Source organism: Mastigoproctus giganteus, chromosome 5 (genome assembly GCF_048544385.1).
Source record: "Mastigoproctus giganteus isolate SK-2022 chromosome 5, ASM4854438v1, whole genome shotgun sequence".
NCBI lineage: Eukaryota > Metazoa > Arthropoda > Arachnida > Uropygi > Thelyphonidae > Mastigoproctus > Mastigoproctus giganteus.
This window is the reverse complement of record NC_143579.1, coordinates 150,267,054-150,285,549: the sequence shown is the minus strand read 5'-3', so window position 1 is coordinate 150,285,549 and position 18,496 is coordinate 150,267,054. Positions and strand designations below refer to the sequence as shown.

The following is an 18,496-nucleotide window of genomic DNA, read 5'->3' as shown; positions in this document are numbered from 1 at the left end:
TAGTTTCAGGAGAAGCAGGCGAGAAGTTATTTTGGCAACACTTCGAATTGGTCATTCTTATACAACGCACCTGTTCTTGCTTATGAGAGAGAAACCTCCTCAATGTCCCAGCTAACAATTAAACATATTCTAATAGAATGCCCTGAGTATGCAACTATCTGAAAATCCAGTTTCTATTCTCTGTCCAATTTGCAGGAACCTTTATTACACATACATTGCATTTAAAAAAATGCAAATTTTGAACAACTATTACAATACTTGAAATGCATAAAGTTATATAACCATCTCTCTCAAAGACATAATATACAATTTTCAGTCATAAGAAATTCACTAACGGGCTAGCATTAGTAGAGGCATAAAGTAAAGTGCAGCCATTATCAACCCACTGCAGGATGGAAGCCTCCTCAGCAATTCATGCTGAGGGAAATGGACCATAATCTGCCACGCTGGTCCAGTGCGGGTTGGCAGATCGACCGTATTCAGCAGTCAGGGGCTTGAACCCCGGTCTACTCAAAGAGCATGTGCTACTGCACTCCCGCTCCTGCCCACTCGGCTATGGAGGCCATTGCAGTAGAGGCATATGATGCAAGAAAGCAAGCTTATACAGCATCAGCCAAAAAAAAAAAAAAAAAAAAAACACTTCCTATTTCACTCATCCATTCACTTTCATTCCAAACATCTGTCCAGTTCTTCCTTGAATTTATTACAGCTATCAATCTCCACAATGACAGATGGAAGTTTGTTCCAGCAATCAACCACCTGCTGGCTAGAGGCAGATTTCTGCACATATATTGTACAACTGTCTTTCCTCAATTTGAATTTATGTCCCCTCAGGTACGTAATCTGAGGGAGAGGAAGAATCCCATCAACATTGAGCTTGCTGAAACCATTCAAGGATTTATATACCTCAAAGGTGCCTAGTCTCCAGACGCTGCAGTTTGCAGAACTTAAGCCTTTCTTGGTAAGAGTAACCCTTTGTTTGCCAATAGGCACCTCCGTAGCCAGGTGGGAAGGAGCAGCAGTGCGTTACACACGCTTCTTGATTAGACTGGGGTTCGAGCCTGTCACCACCAAATACGGAGGATGTGGAAAGGTCAGGGAATGACCACCGCATATCTCGGAGCAATATGGCCTTAGTTGCTAATGCTCCTAAAAACCAAAAAATAACAACAATAGCCTCACCAATCTTGTTTCCCTTCTCTACTCGTTCCAGCAGCTTTACATCCCTCCTAAAATAAGGCCCCCAGACCTGTATGCAGTATTCAAGGTGTGGCCTGACCACTGCTTTATACTAGTGGATAATCACCTCCTTATCCCTGCTAGCAAAATTCCTATATATCATGACCATGAGCTCCTCTGCAGCCTGTCTGCACTGATCAGGAAACTTTGTATCTGGCTGCACAATTACCCCCAGGTCTGTTTTTTTTTTTTTTTTTAATATAAGCTTCTGGCCTCCACTTCCCAACAGAAATCCTCATGTGTGAACGTAGATGCAAAACACTCATTCATTTTGTCAGCTACTTGAGCAGGTTCATCAACAGTTGAACCATCGATATCAAGTGAACCAATCTGAGTCATTCCCTTTCTTCTAGAGTTTACATAGGCAAAGAAGTTTTTGCTGTTTTTGTCTGTATCCTTTGCCAAAGATTTCTTATAATCTGCCTTATCTTGCCTAACCTCCTTTGTGATTTGAATACAGACTAGCTTATATCTACTGCTATAGAAAACAGTCATCCAATAAATTCACAAAAGTCTTGCTAGTGTGCGAGTGACCAGTCAGTATCAGGGAAGTTAAAATTCCACATTATAAGATATTCTGGTTTACTGGCCCACTCTATTTCTCCTACAGTTATTCGTTGTACTCATCAGTCATTAGGTCTGTAATAGACTTCAATTCTCATTTTTGCTTTCCATTTGCTTATGTCATATCAAACTGACTCAACCTTACACTGTCCACCTTTGAAAACTGGATGCATTTCCTTAGATTTTTATGTATTTGTTAACTAACAGCATAACCCCTCTTGCCGACCGGGCTAGCCGAGTGGGTAAAGAACCTGCCCGGCAACCCAAAGGTCGCGGGTTCGATTCCCGCCTCGGGCTTGGATCAAAGTACTGCAAAAACCTTGGGAGGTGCAATATGGCTACAGAAGCCGATGCGCCAACAATTACCAAATCAAAAAAAAAAAAAATAAATAAATAAAATAACCCCTCTTCCCTTTCTATACTGTTTATCCTTTCTGTACACATTGTACTCCCCAAATTCCAATTCTGCTTTCCTTATATCTGGGTTACATCCAGTGGTGAGCTGTGAATATTTTAACAATGGGCTCGCAGTTTTTCTACTCAGTAAATTTTGATCAGTCACGGAAGTGACGTCATCCACCACTTCCACCAGAGGTGCTTCCCACACTCCCACTTCTAGTAGTGTGATTAGAGCGCCTGACACATTTTTCGTCACCAGTATGATATCTTGAGTTAGGGGCAGATTCAGAGAAGGGTGCACAAATGGGGCTTATTACCCCCATAACCATGCTTTTAGTGAATGTGTAAAATGTTCCTAGGTCTGTCTATCTAAAAAAAAAAAAAAATTAAAAACTTGGTCGTCATGCCTCCCCTTATGACGATAACTGGATACAAGTGTCTGGAGTTCTAACTTTTTAGAATTCTTGAATGGTATGACATCACAATCATACTTCCTGAAGTTACTACTGCAATAAGTATGATTGCAACAATACAAGTATTTGTCGACAATTTCTTTTTTTCATCTCACATTTTTGTTACATTCCATTGTTAGGTGCCTCTAACAGCTCCATATGTTGCTTCAGCTATAAGATCGGTACTTCAATTGACGCTGTTTTCCAGAGACATTTAGATACATTGCAATTGCAAGTATACATCTCTTACTTTAGTTATCATAAATCCATTGTATCTTGTCTTCCAGAAATTATGAAAATTTGTGAATGATCAATAAAATATTTACAATAAAAAAGCTCTTTTATTTCATAATCAATATACAAATAGAAATACCTAAAAGAAACGTGAAGGATGTTTCACATAAACCATCTACGCATGTGCTCGGTACAGGTGCAACTTTTTTATTAGTCTTTTTTTTTAACAACTAAGGAAATATAATGGATACATTTTTTTCATGATAAAGTATTAATATTGCAAATAAAATATAACATGAAATATATTTCTCATATCACAAATAACATAAAAACTATCACAAAACATTCCACAATATAAAACCAAATATTATATAAAAAACAAACTTTCCAGAAAAAGTTCACAAAAAAAGATTACACGAAAAAATATTACACGGATATTCAAGAAAAATTTATTCTAAAAATTGCCATATGCAATTTACTTCTTTATTAATATTAGTTAGCATTAGCATTGGTAGAGGCATACGATGCAAGAAAGCAAGCTTATGCAGCATCAGCCAAAAAAAAAAAAAAAAAAACTCCCATTTCACCCCTTCATTCATTCCAAATACCTGTCCAGCTCAGCCTTAAATTTATTTAATCTATCAACTTCCACAACAAAGGATGGAAGTCTGTTCCACCAACCAACTACCCGCTGGCTAAAGGCAAACTTCCGCACATATAATAAATAATTTTCTGTTTATACTCCGGGACGACCAAACGGTCAGACGAGTTCACAAGATGGAAAGAATACAAGAAACAACGCCGTATTCAGCAGTCATGGGCTTGAACCCAGGCCACTAAAGGCAGATGTACTTATGCACCTGCACGGGGTCTTTCCTCAATTTGAATTTATGCCCTCTCAGATGATTATTCTGAGCAAGAGGAAGAATCCCATCAGCATTGAGCATGCTCAAACCATTCAAGGCTGTATACACCTCAATCAGATCACCTTGCAGGTGCCTAGTCTCCAGCCACTGTAATTTGCAAAACTTAAGCCTTTCTTCGTAAGAGCAACCTTTGTTCCATTCACTAATCTTATTGCCCTTCTCTGTACTCGTTCCAACAGTTCTACATCCTTCTTAAAATGAGGCCCCCAGACCTGTATACAGTACTTAAGGTGTGGCCAAACCATTACCTTATACAAGGGTATAATCACCTCTTTATCCCTTCTAAGAAAATTCCTGTATATCATTGAGAAGCCAAGACACCTTGCAGACTGTCTGCACTTCTCAGAAAACTTCATATCTGACTACACAATCACCCCGAGGTCCTTTTCATTCTCTACCACTGTTACCGTAGTACCAAAGAGTACTTTACATTTGTCAATGTTAAACTTCACTTGCCACCTCTCAGCCCATCTGCTCAACTTTTCTAGATCCTGTTGCAGGCTTACTGTCATTAGTGCCCTTAACAACCATACCAACCTTTCTATCATCTGCAAACTTGGACATTAAGCTTAATATACCATTATCAATATCATTTATAAATACAGAAAACAACAATAGACTCAACACTGAACCCTGGGGGACTCCACTAATAACATTAGTCCACGATGAGCAGTGTCCATTGATTACCACTCTCTGTCTTCTCTAAATCAACCATCCCTTTATCCATAGCAGCAATTTGCCTCCAGTACCACACTGCTCCAATTTGTTCAGCAGTCTTTCATGTACAACAGTATCAAAAGCCTTTCTAAGATCCAAATATATGATATCAAAGTTATTCCCTGCATCCAGTTCCTTTGTGACCGCATCATAGTATCCAATCAAATTGGTCAGGCAAGACTTTCCCTTAACAAAACCATGCTGTGTCTGAGCTATAACTGAAGTCTTGACTAGATGATCCTGCAGTGTGCTTCTTTTACCAGTGCCTCCATTAATTTTCCTGGAACAGAAGTTAAACTAACAGATCTATAATTATTTGTGTTGCCCTTTGGTCCTCCATTGTGAATTTGGGTCACATTTGCACATCTGCAGTCCATGGGTACTTCCCCTGAGTCCAAAGAAACTCTTATAATTATGGCTAAGAGTTTGCTTACTTCCTTTGCTGCCTCCTTTAATATAACTGGATAGATCCCATCCACCCCGGGTGCCTTTTTATGTTTATCTTCAACAATTTCTCCTCCACTTTCCTCATGTGTGAATGTAGATGCAAAATACTCATTTAGTTTGTTAGCCACCTGAGCAGGATCATCAACAGTTGAACCATCAATATCCAGTGGACCAATCTGCTTCATCCCTTTCCTTCTAGAGTTTACATAGGTGCAGAACTCTTTGCTGTTTTTCTTTGCATCCCTTGCCAAGGATCTCTCGTAATCTGCCTTCGCCTGCCTAACCTCCTTTGTAACTTGGTTACAGATCAACTTATATCTATGATAGGCTTCCATGTCACCCATTACTTTATATGTATCCCAAGCATTTTTCTTCTCTGCCATATGTCTCATTAGTTCATCTGACCTCCATTTAGGCTTAAACCTTGAACAGTATTTCTTAGTTGGTATGTAAAGCCTAGTAGCTTCCAAGATAGGTTCTTTTAATGCTTCCCATTTGCTTCTGCTTTCTTATTGGCACACTTGGTAACATTATGAATTGGTTCCACCGTATGGAATTTAAATACTGTCTCAGACCACAGTAGTTGCCTTTACGAAAGCAAAAACCCTTCCCGTTACCTCTTTGAGTAAGTCCCACTTCAGCACACTGTGATCACTTCCTTTATTTGCTCCCTCTATTACTCCCTCTATTTGCCTCCCGAACATGCTGATCTAGAAAACAGTCATCCAATAAACCCACAAAAGCCTTCCTAGTGTGTGAGTGACCAACCCACAAATTCCACTTAATATCCGGGAAATTAAAATCCCCCATTATAAGACTCTCTGATTTATTGGCACACTCTAATTCCCTGTACAGTTTCTTATTATACTCATCAGAGTCATTAGGCCTATAACACACTCCTACTCTCAATTTTGATCTCCCAATGCTTATGTTACACCAAACTGACTCGACACTGCACTGTCTGGCGATGTTGACTGGCTTCACTTCCTTGGATTTTATGTGTTTCTTAACTAATAGCATAACCCCTCCTCACTTCCTATCCTGTCTATCCTTTCTGTACACATTGTACTCCCCAAATTCCAGTTCTGCATTCCTTATATCTGTGGTCACCACGTCTCTGATATCCCAACAATATCTGCCTTTGATGTTTTGAGCAATACCTCAAATTCATCAAATTTATTTACCAAACTCCTAACATTGGTGTACACGCAAGTATACATGCACCTGTTCCTGTTCTTAGCTACCCTAACACAACCCATGTGTTTACTTGTATCGCAATGACTCCCAGCAGTCTCTGAAATACCCTGCATCTTGTTTTCCAGGCTGCTGCTCTTTCCAATAGAAGCAGTGCAAGAATCACTTTCACTTCTGCCAGTGGCTACTGTTAATCTATTAGTATTTGTATCCCCCCAAGCTAGCAGTTTTCGGACCCACCTTACGCTGCCTTGATAGCATTGGCAAATATTCTTGCATCCTTTCTATTTAAGTGTATTCCATCCCTGTAAAAGCAGTCTCTCCTGTTAACAAGCACAGACCATGCTGAGAAATATTCTACCCCACGAACCTTGCAGACTCTCTAGAGCCGAATTGATTGAAAAGGCTCTCGTCATATACTCTCCTATCGTGCTTTGGCTGAATTGCAGATGCTTTCAAATTTATCCTAACCTGCGACTTTTTTCAACATTGATCTTTACTTGTTAAGTAAATTTGCAGATCGTCTACTCTTAATGTCATTAGTGTCGACGTGTACAACAATATCACCTTTGTGCCCTTAAAAGATACCTACTCTACAATGACAGCTTTTGCTACTGCAGACATACCCTAGTCTCTTTCATCTATCCGTTTTGCACAATATATTTCCTGTTTCCTGACAGTTGAGTCACCGATAATAACTAGCTCCTGTGTGACTAGGGCATTCTGCCTTGAAGATTGCTGCTGTATCCCTTGATGCACAAGAGTGAGCCCTGGCTTTGAGATGGAAAGTTGAGAGCTCAGTGGATCTCCCATTTTAATTCTTTTGATGGTATCTACTCTACCCTTCAAACTCTCATAGGCTCACCCATTGCGATTCTGAGTTTGCACCTAATTTCGGTCAACCCTTCCCCATCTCTTCCATCATACAGTATGATTGATGACTTTTGAGATTATGATGAACATCATGGTGAGATCCAATATTCCTTACATTTATAGGGTACAGCTCTAAAACGGGGTTCGCAGGCCGGCCGCTAGTTAATACACCGAACCTATTGGTGACTCTCTAGAAGGCTTCCGGATCAGCTAGTTTTGCTACCTCTACTCTGCCAGATAGTAAATGGGGGGGTCTGAGTAGTGTGTATGCAGGGAGCATTGTTGAGGCCACGTTATATCAAGGATCTGGGTATATTCTTACCACGTGTACGATATATCCAAAAATTTCAATACTTCGTACAGCATGTCACACCCACTTTTTCTTACTATTGAATACACCATGAATTGTCAAACTAATAGAGCAAGCTTATCTGCGAAAAGATCTAAACCTCCCAAGCACTTCCAAATTCATTTCACAAATATACGTGATCTCAATTCTAATTTCAACGATGTCCATTTCCACTTGCAGTCTGCCAAACCCCATGAACTTTTTCTGACAGAATCTCAGTTATCGGTTGATTCAACTACTGCTCATCTCAGATGCCCAAATTATTCCCTGTATGATTCTTTTCGCCTCAAAGGTGGTACTTGTGCATATATCCGTTCTGATATTCCCTGTCAGAGACTTGGCAATTTGGAATCTCCTCTCTTTGATCTTCTCTGGCTTAAAAACCCTCTACCTCATTGTGTCAAATTCATCTGTTGTCTCTACCGTTCTCCCAACTCCACTAATCACTTGGAGCTCTTTGACTTCCTCTCTTTGCAACTTGACTTTCTCCAGTCCAACTTTCCTAACAGTGAGGTAATTTTCCTTGGTGATTTTAATGTTCACAACTCCAGCTGGCTTCCGTTTTTCTAGTCACACCGACCCAGCTGGTCAAGATGCTGAGGCTTTTGCAATTACTAATGATCTTGCACAGATTGTTCATTTACCTACAAGGATACCGGACAATCCTAATCATACAGCCAATACGCTTGATCTTTTTCTCACAAACAACCCTTCTAAGTACACGGTCGAAGTAAGAGGTCCTTTAGGCACTTCAGATCACAACTTGGTGATTGTCTCTTCTCCAATGGAACTTTTATCTCATGGCTATTCCCAACCTCGTGTTGTTTTGCATTACAAGAATGCAAAATGGGATGACCTGCGAGACTTTTTTCTTTGGTCGGATTACTGTTTCAAAAGTTCTGATATCAACGTTTGCTCAGATCATGTCAGTGAAATTATTCTTGCAGGAATGGAATCCTTTATCCCACACTCCACTTTAAAATCTCGTCCTTTATCTAAACCTTGGTTTTCCAATAAATGTGCTAAGGCTGGTCAAGAGAAGAATGTTGCATATCGTAATTGGCTTGTTTCTAATTCTTCAGTTTCATTTTCTGCCTACACCAAAGCTCACAACAATTGTAAAGCAGTTATTAACCAGTCCAAACTAGAGTTTGAACAGGCTAACAGTAGAAAACTTGCTTCTTGCCCTAATGGTAGCTGAGCATTCTGGTCTCTTACCCAAGTCTTCTGTCATGGTCTTCATGGTCTTCCGTCAAAAGGATGTCAGAAGGATTTTGACGAATCTTGATGCTAAGAAAGCTCCAGGTCCCAATGGTATTTCTCCACTTGTTCTCAAAACCTGTGCTCCTGAACTTACTCCTATTCTTTGCCGCCTTTTTTCACTTTCTTATTCCAAAGGTGTTTTTCCTTCTGCTTGGAAATTTGCTCATATCCAGCCAGTTCCTAAAAAGGGTGACGACTCCCTCCCATCCAATTATCGTCCCATTGGAATTACTTCTACTCTTTCTAAAGTAATGGAGAAATCAATTAACCGCCAAATTTTAAACTACCTAGAAACCTTCCATCTGATCAACGATTGCCAGTATGGATTCCATCAGTGTCGATCCACTGGTGATATTCTGGCTTATGTTACTCACTTATGGACTAATTCAATGGAAAGGTTCGGTGAAACTCAAGTAGTTGCTCTCGATATCTCAAAGGCTTTCGATCGTGTTTGGCATAAAGGTCTTCTAAACAAGCTTCCATCTTATGGTTTGCCAACTGTTTTTAGTAATTGGTTATCCAGTTTTCACTCTGATTGTTCACTGAGGGTGGTGGTAGATGGCTCTCTGTCTTCTAACTTCTCCACTAATGCCGGTGTCCCCCAAGGTTCAGTTCTTTCACCCACTCTTTTCCTCTTGTATATTAATGACCTTCTTCCATTGACTGGAAATCCTATCCATAGTTTTGCCGATGATAGCACATTACATTCCACTTTCCATTTTGAGAAACCTTGTCCTGCTCAATCAGCTTTATCTTCTCGAAAATCTGCTACCAATTCCATAAATGCCGATCTTCAGGTAATTCTCCAGTGGGGCAAAGATAACTTAGTTGATTTCAACCCTTCTAGAACTCAGTCTTGTCTTATATTTTGTAAAAAGAATTCTTCTGCTCCTATGCTTATCTTTAGTGACACTCCGATTTCTAGGCAAAATGATATATCTCTTTTGAGGATTAATCTGTCTTCTAATCTGTCTTGGCACAAGCACATTACAAATATTGCTTCTTCTGCATCTAAAAAACTTGGTTTTCTGTTTCGCTCTCGGCATTACTTTTCTTCCAAACAGCTGCTCACTCTGTATAAATCGCAAATCCGCCCTGCCATGGAATATTGTTCCCACATCTGAGGTGGTGCCCCCAAAACCTCTCTCAGGCTTCTTGATACTATTCAGAAGAGGGCAGTTAGGGTAATGACTCATCTTTAACATCTCTTACAGAGTCTCTGCACTTGCTGTCTCATAGACGTACTGTTTCTTCTGCATGCCTCTTCTACAGATACTTCCATGGGCACTGTTTCTTCTGAATTAGCTTCTATAATTCCTGCTGTCTCTTTTAAAACAGTCCGAACACGTGCCGCCACCAGCCAACATCCATTTACTGTCCAACTTCAAACTCAGAGAACGAACTTTTCATCTTCCTCATTTATTCATTCAACTGCCGTTTTCTGGAACAATCTTCCTTCATACGTATTTTCTGAAAATTACGGTCTACAGAAGTTCAAGTCCAGTGTCAACAAATATCTTCTTTCATCTTCTCCAACCCAAGCACGGTACTAAGTACTGTAGGTTCTACCACGAGAGGTGGTAGAACCTGTGGTACTAAGTACTATAGGTTCTACCACCTCTCGTGTTTGGGGTTTACATTAAAAAAAAAAAAAAAAAAATTCTTCCCACTCTCTACACTTAGCACACACACACACAGACATCATCCTTCTTGGCTAGAACTCTGTCTGTTTTTGAAATTTCTGCAAATATTTCACAAGTTGCACGTTTTTTAGGCTGTGATGCATTAAAGAATTGCCCCCGTCAGTTCTCCCCCTGAGCTACAACACTCGCACTACTTTGTGCCCATTTGTTTTCTGTCTAGCCTGGGTCATCATTTCCATTTAAATGAAATTTAATTGGTTAAGTGACAATACTACACTAAGCTAATAGATTTCTACATGCAGTAATATGTATTGCAGTATGTTTTTTACGTTATGCCTTGCACCAACAAGTTTGAGATATACATTACGCCAGCAGTTCCCAACCGTTTTTGACTCACGAACCCCTAAGCCTATATTCTCTGAAATCATATAAAAGTACTGAATTTTCATTATAAAATATATCCAGTACTAAGTTTTTATAAACAACATTGCATAATAAAAATTAAGTATTATTTATCCTTTGTGAAGCAGTTATTGATTAGTTGAAGCTAGATTTTGAACGGGCTAAGAGTAGAAAACTTGCTTCTTGCCCTAATGGTAGCAAGAGCATTCTGGTCTTTCCAAAGCTTGGCCGCAATTTTTGCCCATTTCTGTTCCCGCCTCTGTCAAAACCATGTGGTTCTGTTGCCACATCAGTCAAAGATAAAGCTGACCTGTTAGCAACCTATTTTTCTTCCAGCTCATGTATTGATGATCCTGGTAAATCGCCTCAAACTGTTCCCAGTACAGTAATACCCCGACTTACGCTACTCGGAGTTACACGGTTCTTGATTTTTTCGTTTGGTGTATATCTAAAATTAGCTTACCAGTGATTTGGAAGTCAAATCATAAAGCTTGGGTGACAGCTTCTGTTTTTGAGGACTGGTTTGGTCACCACTTCATACCCGAAGTCGAACGTTATTGCAAGTCTAAACAGATTCCATTTAATGCAATGCTTCTTAATGACAATGCACCCGGTCACCCTCCTGCCACCCTAATTAATTTCGACCCACGTGTGAAAGTTGTGTTTTTGTCTCCAAACACAACCAGCTTGCTTCAACCGATGGACCAGGGAGTCATGAAAACATTCAAGGCTTACTACACGAGGCGTTCGTTTGCACGTCTGAATGAAGCTATGAGATAAAATAGTGAGATATTTGTTAAAGACTTTTGGAAACAATTCAATGTTTTAGATGCCGTAAGAATCATTGAAGAATCTTGGGCTGAAATTCACAAAAAATCATTGAATAGTGTCTGGAAGAAACTTTGTCCATTTGTTTTCAAAAACGAGACGCAAACAACGCCAGAAACTGATCATGTCGCTCATGTGATAGAAGAAGTTGTTAATCTTGCCAGGCAATTAGATTTGGAAGTCAGTGGTGATGATGTCAACGAGCTGTTGGATTCACATAGTCAGGAGCTGACAATGAATGAGCTCATAGAGTGAGCAAAACGTCACTGAAGTATCCGACACTTCAGACCCAGTTCCACCAGAAAAGCACATGACAATTGCAAGCTTGACAGAAGGTCTCGGCTCAATTGAAAAGGGCTTAAAAATTTTAGAAAACAGACTCAAACGAAGAACGCGTTATAGCTACAAAGCAAGGAATAAAAAAATTATTAGCTTGCTACGAAGAAATTCTGCGTGAAAAAAAGAAGGCGTTGTGTCTTCAGACAAATTTGTTAGATTTTATGAAGCCATCGACGTCGAAATAACTTTTTTACGTAACTCATTTATTTTTTTAAATACATATTTTGTATTAATATGTATAAAGAACTGCAATTTTATTAAATATTTTTCTTCTAAACTAGTGTTTTTGTTAGTCCTTGGTCCCAATTAAACAAAATTTATATGTATTTATATGCAAAGTTGTACCCCGACTCACACGAATTCGACTTAAGCAATTTTCTTCGGACCCACCTATCGCATAACTTCAGGGTATTACTGTACATACCATTCAATGAATCCTGTGGTTTTCCTTAAAAAGAATGTCAGAAGGATTTTGATGTATCTCATTCTATGAAAGCTCCAAGTCCTGATGTTATTTCTCCACTTTTTCTCAAAACCTATACCCATGAACTTACTCCGGTTTTGTGTCATCTTGTTTCACTTTCTTATTCCAAAGATATTTTTCCTTCTGCTTGAAAATTTGCTCATATCCAGCCAGTTCCTAAAAAGGGGGACAAATTCCTTCCATCCAATTATCGTTCCATTGCGATTACTTCTACTCGAATGAAGACATAAGAGAGAAAATGGAAGCGAAAAAGAATATTATTGACACTATCAAAGAAAAGTGTTTAAGGTGGTATGGACATGTAAAACGGATGCAAGAAACCAGATATTCAGAGGCTAACCTGGAATGGATACCTCCTGGAAGAAGAAGAGTAAGACCTAGGAGGACATGGATGGATGGAGTACAGGAGTGCATGGCAGCCCGAGGTTTAACTGACCAACACACCTTGAACTGCACTTTATGGCGGGAAAAATTTCTACCAAAAAATAACTTGTAAGCCGAGGAAACCCATTGTAAATGGGGAAACACTCCTCTTGAAGATGTGCATCTATGGACAAATTCAATGGAAAAGTTTTTGGTGAAACTCAAGCCATTGCTGTTGATATTTCAAAGGATTTTGATCGTGTTTGGCATAAAGATCTTCTAAGTAAACTTCCATCCTATAGTTTGCCAGCTGTTCTTTGTGATGGGTATCCAGTTTTCTCTCTGACCGCTCACGCTCACTGCGGGTGATGGTAGATGTCTCTCTGTCTTCTTATTTCTCCACTAATGCTGGTGTTCCCCAAGGTTCGGTTCTTTCTTTCTTCCACTCTTTTTCCTCTTGTATATTAATGACCTTTTTCCATTGACCAGAAATCCTATACATAGTTTTGTTGCTGATAGCACATTACTTTCCACCTTCCGGTTTGAGAAACCCTGCCCTGCTCAAACAGCTTCAACTTCTTGAGTATCCACTGTCAAATCCTTAAATGCTGATCTCCAGTGAGGCAAAGAAAACTTAATTTCAATCCTAAAACTCAGTCCTGTCTTATATCTCGCAAAACAGATTATCCTGCTCCTATGCTTATCATCGATGACATTCCAATTTCTAGGCAAGATCTTGCAGATTACCCCGATTTCTAATCTCTCTTGGCACAAGCACATTACAAATATTGCTTCCTCTGCATCTAAAAAACTTGGTTTTCTCTTTCGCTTTCGGTATTACTCTTCTTCCAAACAGCTGTTCACTCTGTACAAATCGCAAATCCGCCATACCATGGAATATTGTTCCCACATCTGGAACGGTGCCCCCACAACCTCTCTTTGGCTTCTAGATTCCATTCAGAAGAGGGCAATTAGGTTAATTAATGACTCATCTCTAACAGAGTCTGTCCACTCTGTCTCATACACATTCTGTCTCTGCCGCTTGTCTTTTCTATCGATTGCCACTTCCATGGGCACTGTTCTTCTGAATTGGCTTCTATAATTCCCACTCTCTCTTTTAAAGCAGTCCGAACATGTGATGCAACTAGCCAACATCCTTTTACTGTCCAACTTCAGACCCACAGAACCAACATTTCTTCTTCCTCAATTATTCATTCAACTTCTGTTTTCTGGAACAACCTTCCTTCATACTTATTTCCTAACAATTACAATCTACATAAGTTCAAATCTAATGTCAACAAGTATCTTCTTTCATCTTTTCAACCAACCCATGCATGGTACTAAGTACTATAAGTTCTAAAAAAAAAAAAAAAAAATTAGTATGGAAAACATTTAATTAAAAAAGGTTGTTTTGCCATGGATAATGCACTTCCATCATTTCTACTACCTAGGTAATATGAATGCATTGTTTATTCATATCTCATATTGTGAATGAACCTTCAGAACGAGTGGCCGAGATATTGCACTGCTTTGAATAAGTAACTTCACCAGACTAATGTTACTTATTCTCTGTAGATACTACCACCCATGTGGCACTGATTCAAAGCTTGTTGGCTTACTCATCGGTGGGTGGGCAGGCAGGTACCCTGTTGTTGTAATAGTGACAACCCGGTTATGAAGTATAACTCCACAATATGAGAGATGCTTGATCGTGTGCATGGTTTAATTTTAAACTATTTCTTGGCTAAATGTCCAAGAGTATGAAAAAGGTTGTTTATGCATGGGCAATACACTTCCATCATTTCTACTACCCAGGTAGTATGCATGCATGTTATTATATCTTGCATTACCCATGCAAAAACAACATTTTTCATACTCTTAGATGTTTAGTCAAGAAATATTTTTAAATATTTATTTAACATAATATACTGTAAGATAGTAAAGGAATTGTGGGAGATGCGGTTTATTTCTTTGGCAAATTTTTACTTTTTATTTGATTTTATTTTACTTTATTTTTTATTATTAGTTATATTTTGTAGTTTACAATAGCAGACGCCATTACAGAATTTTTAATGTGAACCCCCCAGGGGTTCACCAATCGCTGCATTGCGCTATACAGTAACGATCACTATGTTAAAAAAGAACATTTTTAATATATATATTTACGAAAATTTATTTTGTTTCTCAGAGCAAACTAAACATAATTACAATTAATATTAGAGTGTTTTAATATTAGATTACAATTAATATTAGATTATTAATATCTAATAATAGAATTACTGCCCCATCACAGAGGCAGTAATTCTATCCATAGACAAACGCTGGCCATGTCACCACCATATGTCACAGCCACAAACATCAACAAACAATTAACCACACGCCTCACGCACCATCCTGGCAGTGTATATCTCTATTCCAACTGCCATTCATGTATTCAATCTGAAGAAGGCTGCCTCCCAGCCGAAAGCTTATTAACTGTAATTATGTTTAGTTTGCTCTGAGAAACAAAATAAATTTTCGTAATGAATCCAGAGCACGTAGGCCTTTTTTAGTACAATATATATATTTATTTATTATTATTTATTTTTTGAAGTCTGAAATGTATTGTTTGTCTTATCTTAGGTGACTCTAAACAGATTGATATAAATGGGAATCAGTGTCCCCGAGTTCATTGTTCTCGACGGGAGTGCAGCTTTCCTTCTATATCTACTATTTCAGAAACCACCATTTCAAAACATATAGATGGACCTAATCGTAAACACAAGAGGACTAGAAATAATGGAGAAAATCATAAAGTGAAATGTGTAATGGCTGAAGAAATTGCTGGTCATCGAGGAACTGAAAGTATTGAAACTCTTCTGGAGTTTATTAATTCGTCTGATAAAAAAGGAAAGATCATGAGTAAGGGAGCAAATGGAAGTGGAAACGGTGTCTCATTTACTCCCCCATCAAGTAAACTCTCAATTAGTGATTCTGATAAAAAAGATAAGCTTTTAAATAAAGACAACAAACACAATAGGAATGTATTTTATTCATTCAAAAAAAAGAATGCTGGTTCACTTGATAGCGATGTTCAAGATGAAAATTGTTTACATTCTTATACTCCAGACATTTCTTTGAAAAACATTCCAGCCATACCCAATTGTTTCAAGACTATTTCTGGAGAGTCTGTGGTTACAGAATGGGTAATTAGGGATATAGATGTGACCTCCGAGTTTAGTACTGAGAATTCGTCTTCTTTACTAGATATTTCTGATTCTTCTAACATAAAAGCTACCACCAATTTTGCAGAAAATCAGATTTCCAATTTTGTTAATGATTTTTATAACATTACTGATGTTACTTCACCAGTATTTGAAGAATCTGGGTTTCGAGTGGTTAAGAAGAAGCAGCGGAAGCATTATCAGAGTAAAAGAGAGTCATACAGGTGGCACACTGCAGTGGCACGTGCTGGTGAAAGTTCTAGTGAACGTGACTACTATATTCATAGCGACTCTACTCGTGATAGTAATATATTCTTGCCTGGTTTACCTCTTTCTCAGAGAAGCCAGTGTGGAAAGCAAGATTCACGCCGCAAGTCTACTAGCAGCATGCCACCATCTGAGCATTCGTCTGCAGATAATTCAGATCTAGATAGTGTTCATTCTCTTCCTGTTAGGGGATCCGTACCACATCCAACTCAACCTCATCCCCATACAACTCCGTCATCAACATCTTCCACTCCTCAAGCATCCTATGCAGATATTGCAAAAATGCCAATATCAAGCCAGAAAGTGAATTGTATTCTTCATAGTTCACACTCAGTTATACCTTCCAAATCAACAAATATTTTATGCAGTCTACCAAAAGAAGTTCATATAGAAAATCAACAACTGTTACAAAGAGATGATCCCCCTGACTTATTTTCAGTACCAGATGAAAATTATTCTAAACCAATTAATGGAAAAGCAGTCGAAAGACTGGATTTTGTAGAGAGTGATACAAGTGCCACTTTTAACACCTTGCCAGAAACGGTCAGTGCTATTCTTAGTGCAGAACAATCATTGCAGTTAGCTAAGAACACCCGAGAAAGCAACACACAAACTGATCCTTTCTCTCTGTCTTCTGCAGCCCCGACTAAATACAGGGATTCAGCTGTTCATCCAGGTGAAGTGGTAGACTGTGAAAAGCACGAAGATCATTTGCACAAAGCCACCAGCACCAGCACTCTTGATCAGGGAGAACTTGCAACGGAAGATATGTCTTACTGTATTAGTGACTATGAAAGTATTATTTCTTATAGTGGTGCGAATGATAATACTAAACATTCATTGTTTGAGCAAAAACATGTTACAAGTAAACAAATTAGACCAGCTGTTGTTATAAGGAACAGTTTGCCACATGATGATATTTGTGATGTTAGTTTTGGATTTAATATAGATGAAGTGTTAAGCACTTGTTCTGTTACTAACAGATCATGTAGGTGTATAGAAAACTTATCTAAAGATCTCATCCATTGTGCCTCAATTCCTATATTGCCAGCTGTCCAGAATGTAGAAGGGATGTCAAGGAAGTGTAATTCACTTTTGAATGCTGTTGAGGAAAAATATGTGAATAAAAATTCTTCAAAGAGTAATGGTAATGAAGAATTGGAACATGTGTGTGCTCAAAAAAATCATCAAAGTGACAAGTACCTGCATGATTACAAATTATCTAGTCTGTCTGAGAAACTTTTTTTGATTGCAGGTCAGCCTGTTCATTTTCGGGATTCTGCAGCAAATGTGGAAACTTTCAATTATAATCAGATAGTGAATTTCTTTGATTGCGGTAAGTAGTATTACTTTATCCTCCAAACTATTCAAAAGTTGTGATGACCAGATTAAATTTTAATTTTTTTTAGAATACAGTATTTAAAAATATGAAAAATGCTTTGTTACCTCAGTTCTCAAATATTCTTATACACAAAAAAGTTGTTAATTGATATTTTACATAGAAGATAATTTCTTTGATTTTGTAGGTCACATATTTTGCTTTGTTTTTTAACAATCATCTACTCATCCTCATAGGTGTCTTCACAGCTACATATTTCTAAATTTGGAAAACAATTTGTCATTTTTTTTTCGGTCGGAGTATTTCTGAACATACCAGTTTTTTGTTGACAAATGCAAAAATTGTATTCATTCTTTAAAAATCATTGTGTACAGGATTTATATTATTAAATGTGAAATATCATTAAAAGCTGAGCAATAATATGTACTCCCTCTACTGCACTGGTGACCAACATATTGTGAAAAAAAAATAAAATATACAACCAATTTGAATAATCAGAAATGAAGCTAAACACAGTTTAAATTCCACTTTTATTTCCATAAATTATGACTCCAGTTTCAAAATGACAGGACTACAATTTTACTGCCTTTTAGTGACTGGTGATATATTAAGGAGTCCTTATGTGCTGTGATGTAATGACTAGATTGTAGATATAGCTTAGCTTAATTTTCAGCACTCACCTCATAGTAATCTGCTTTGTTTGTTGAAAGTTTTACCACGTACATAGTAATTATGAGATTTTAACAACTTAAAGAAATTATAAATTTAAAAAAAAACTAAATTATGAGCTTTAAAAATTTGCCTAAGAAAGGAAAGTGCACCTTCCATTCTATGGTTGTTTAATTAAAATTATGTATTAAAATAAAATTAATTAAAGTGAGATAAGAAGATAATAGCCGCACACGAGCGACTTTCGAAAACCGTCTTCAGTTAGCTATAGTGGGAAGAGAAGAGAGCGCAAAGTGTGTTAT

At 38.2% G+C, this 18,496-nt stretch overlaps 1 protein-coding gene and 1 long non-coding RNA gene across 2 annotated transcripts in view; both read left to right on the top strand.

Annotated features, from left to right (window-relative positions):
- Positions 1-17,421, top strand: part of LOC150085765 (uncharacterized) — a 185,090-nt gene extending 167,669 nt beyond the window's left edge. Inside the window, exons 4-5 of the mRNA XM_090374687.1 lie at positions 15,339-17,353; positions 17,413-17,421. Coding sequence (XP_090230813.1) covers positions 15,339-17,353; positions 17,413-17,421 — 2,024 coding nt within the window. The remainder of the gene's footprint in view (positions 1-15,338; positions 17,354-17,412) is intronic.
- Positions 17,422-17,434: 13 nt separating this feature from the next.
- LOC150085764 (uncharacterized) overlaps positions 17,435-18,496 on the top strand; it is a 29,642-nt gene continuing 28,580 nt past the window's right edge. Inside the window, exon 1 of the long non-coding RNA XR_016546936.1 lies at positions 17,435-17,522. This is a non-coding gene — a long non-coding RNA (uncharacterized LOC150085764). The remainder of the gene's footprint in view (positions 17,523-18,496) is intronic.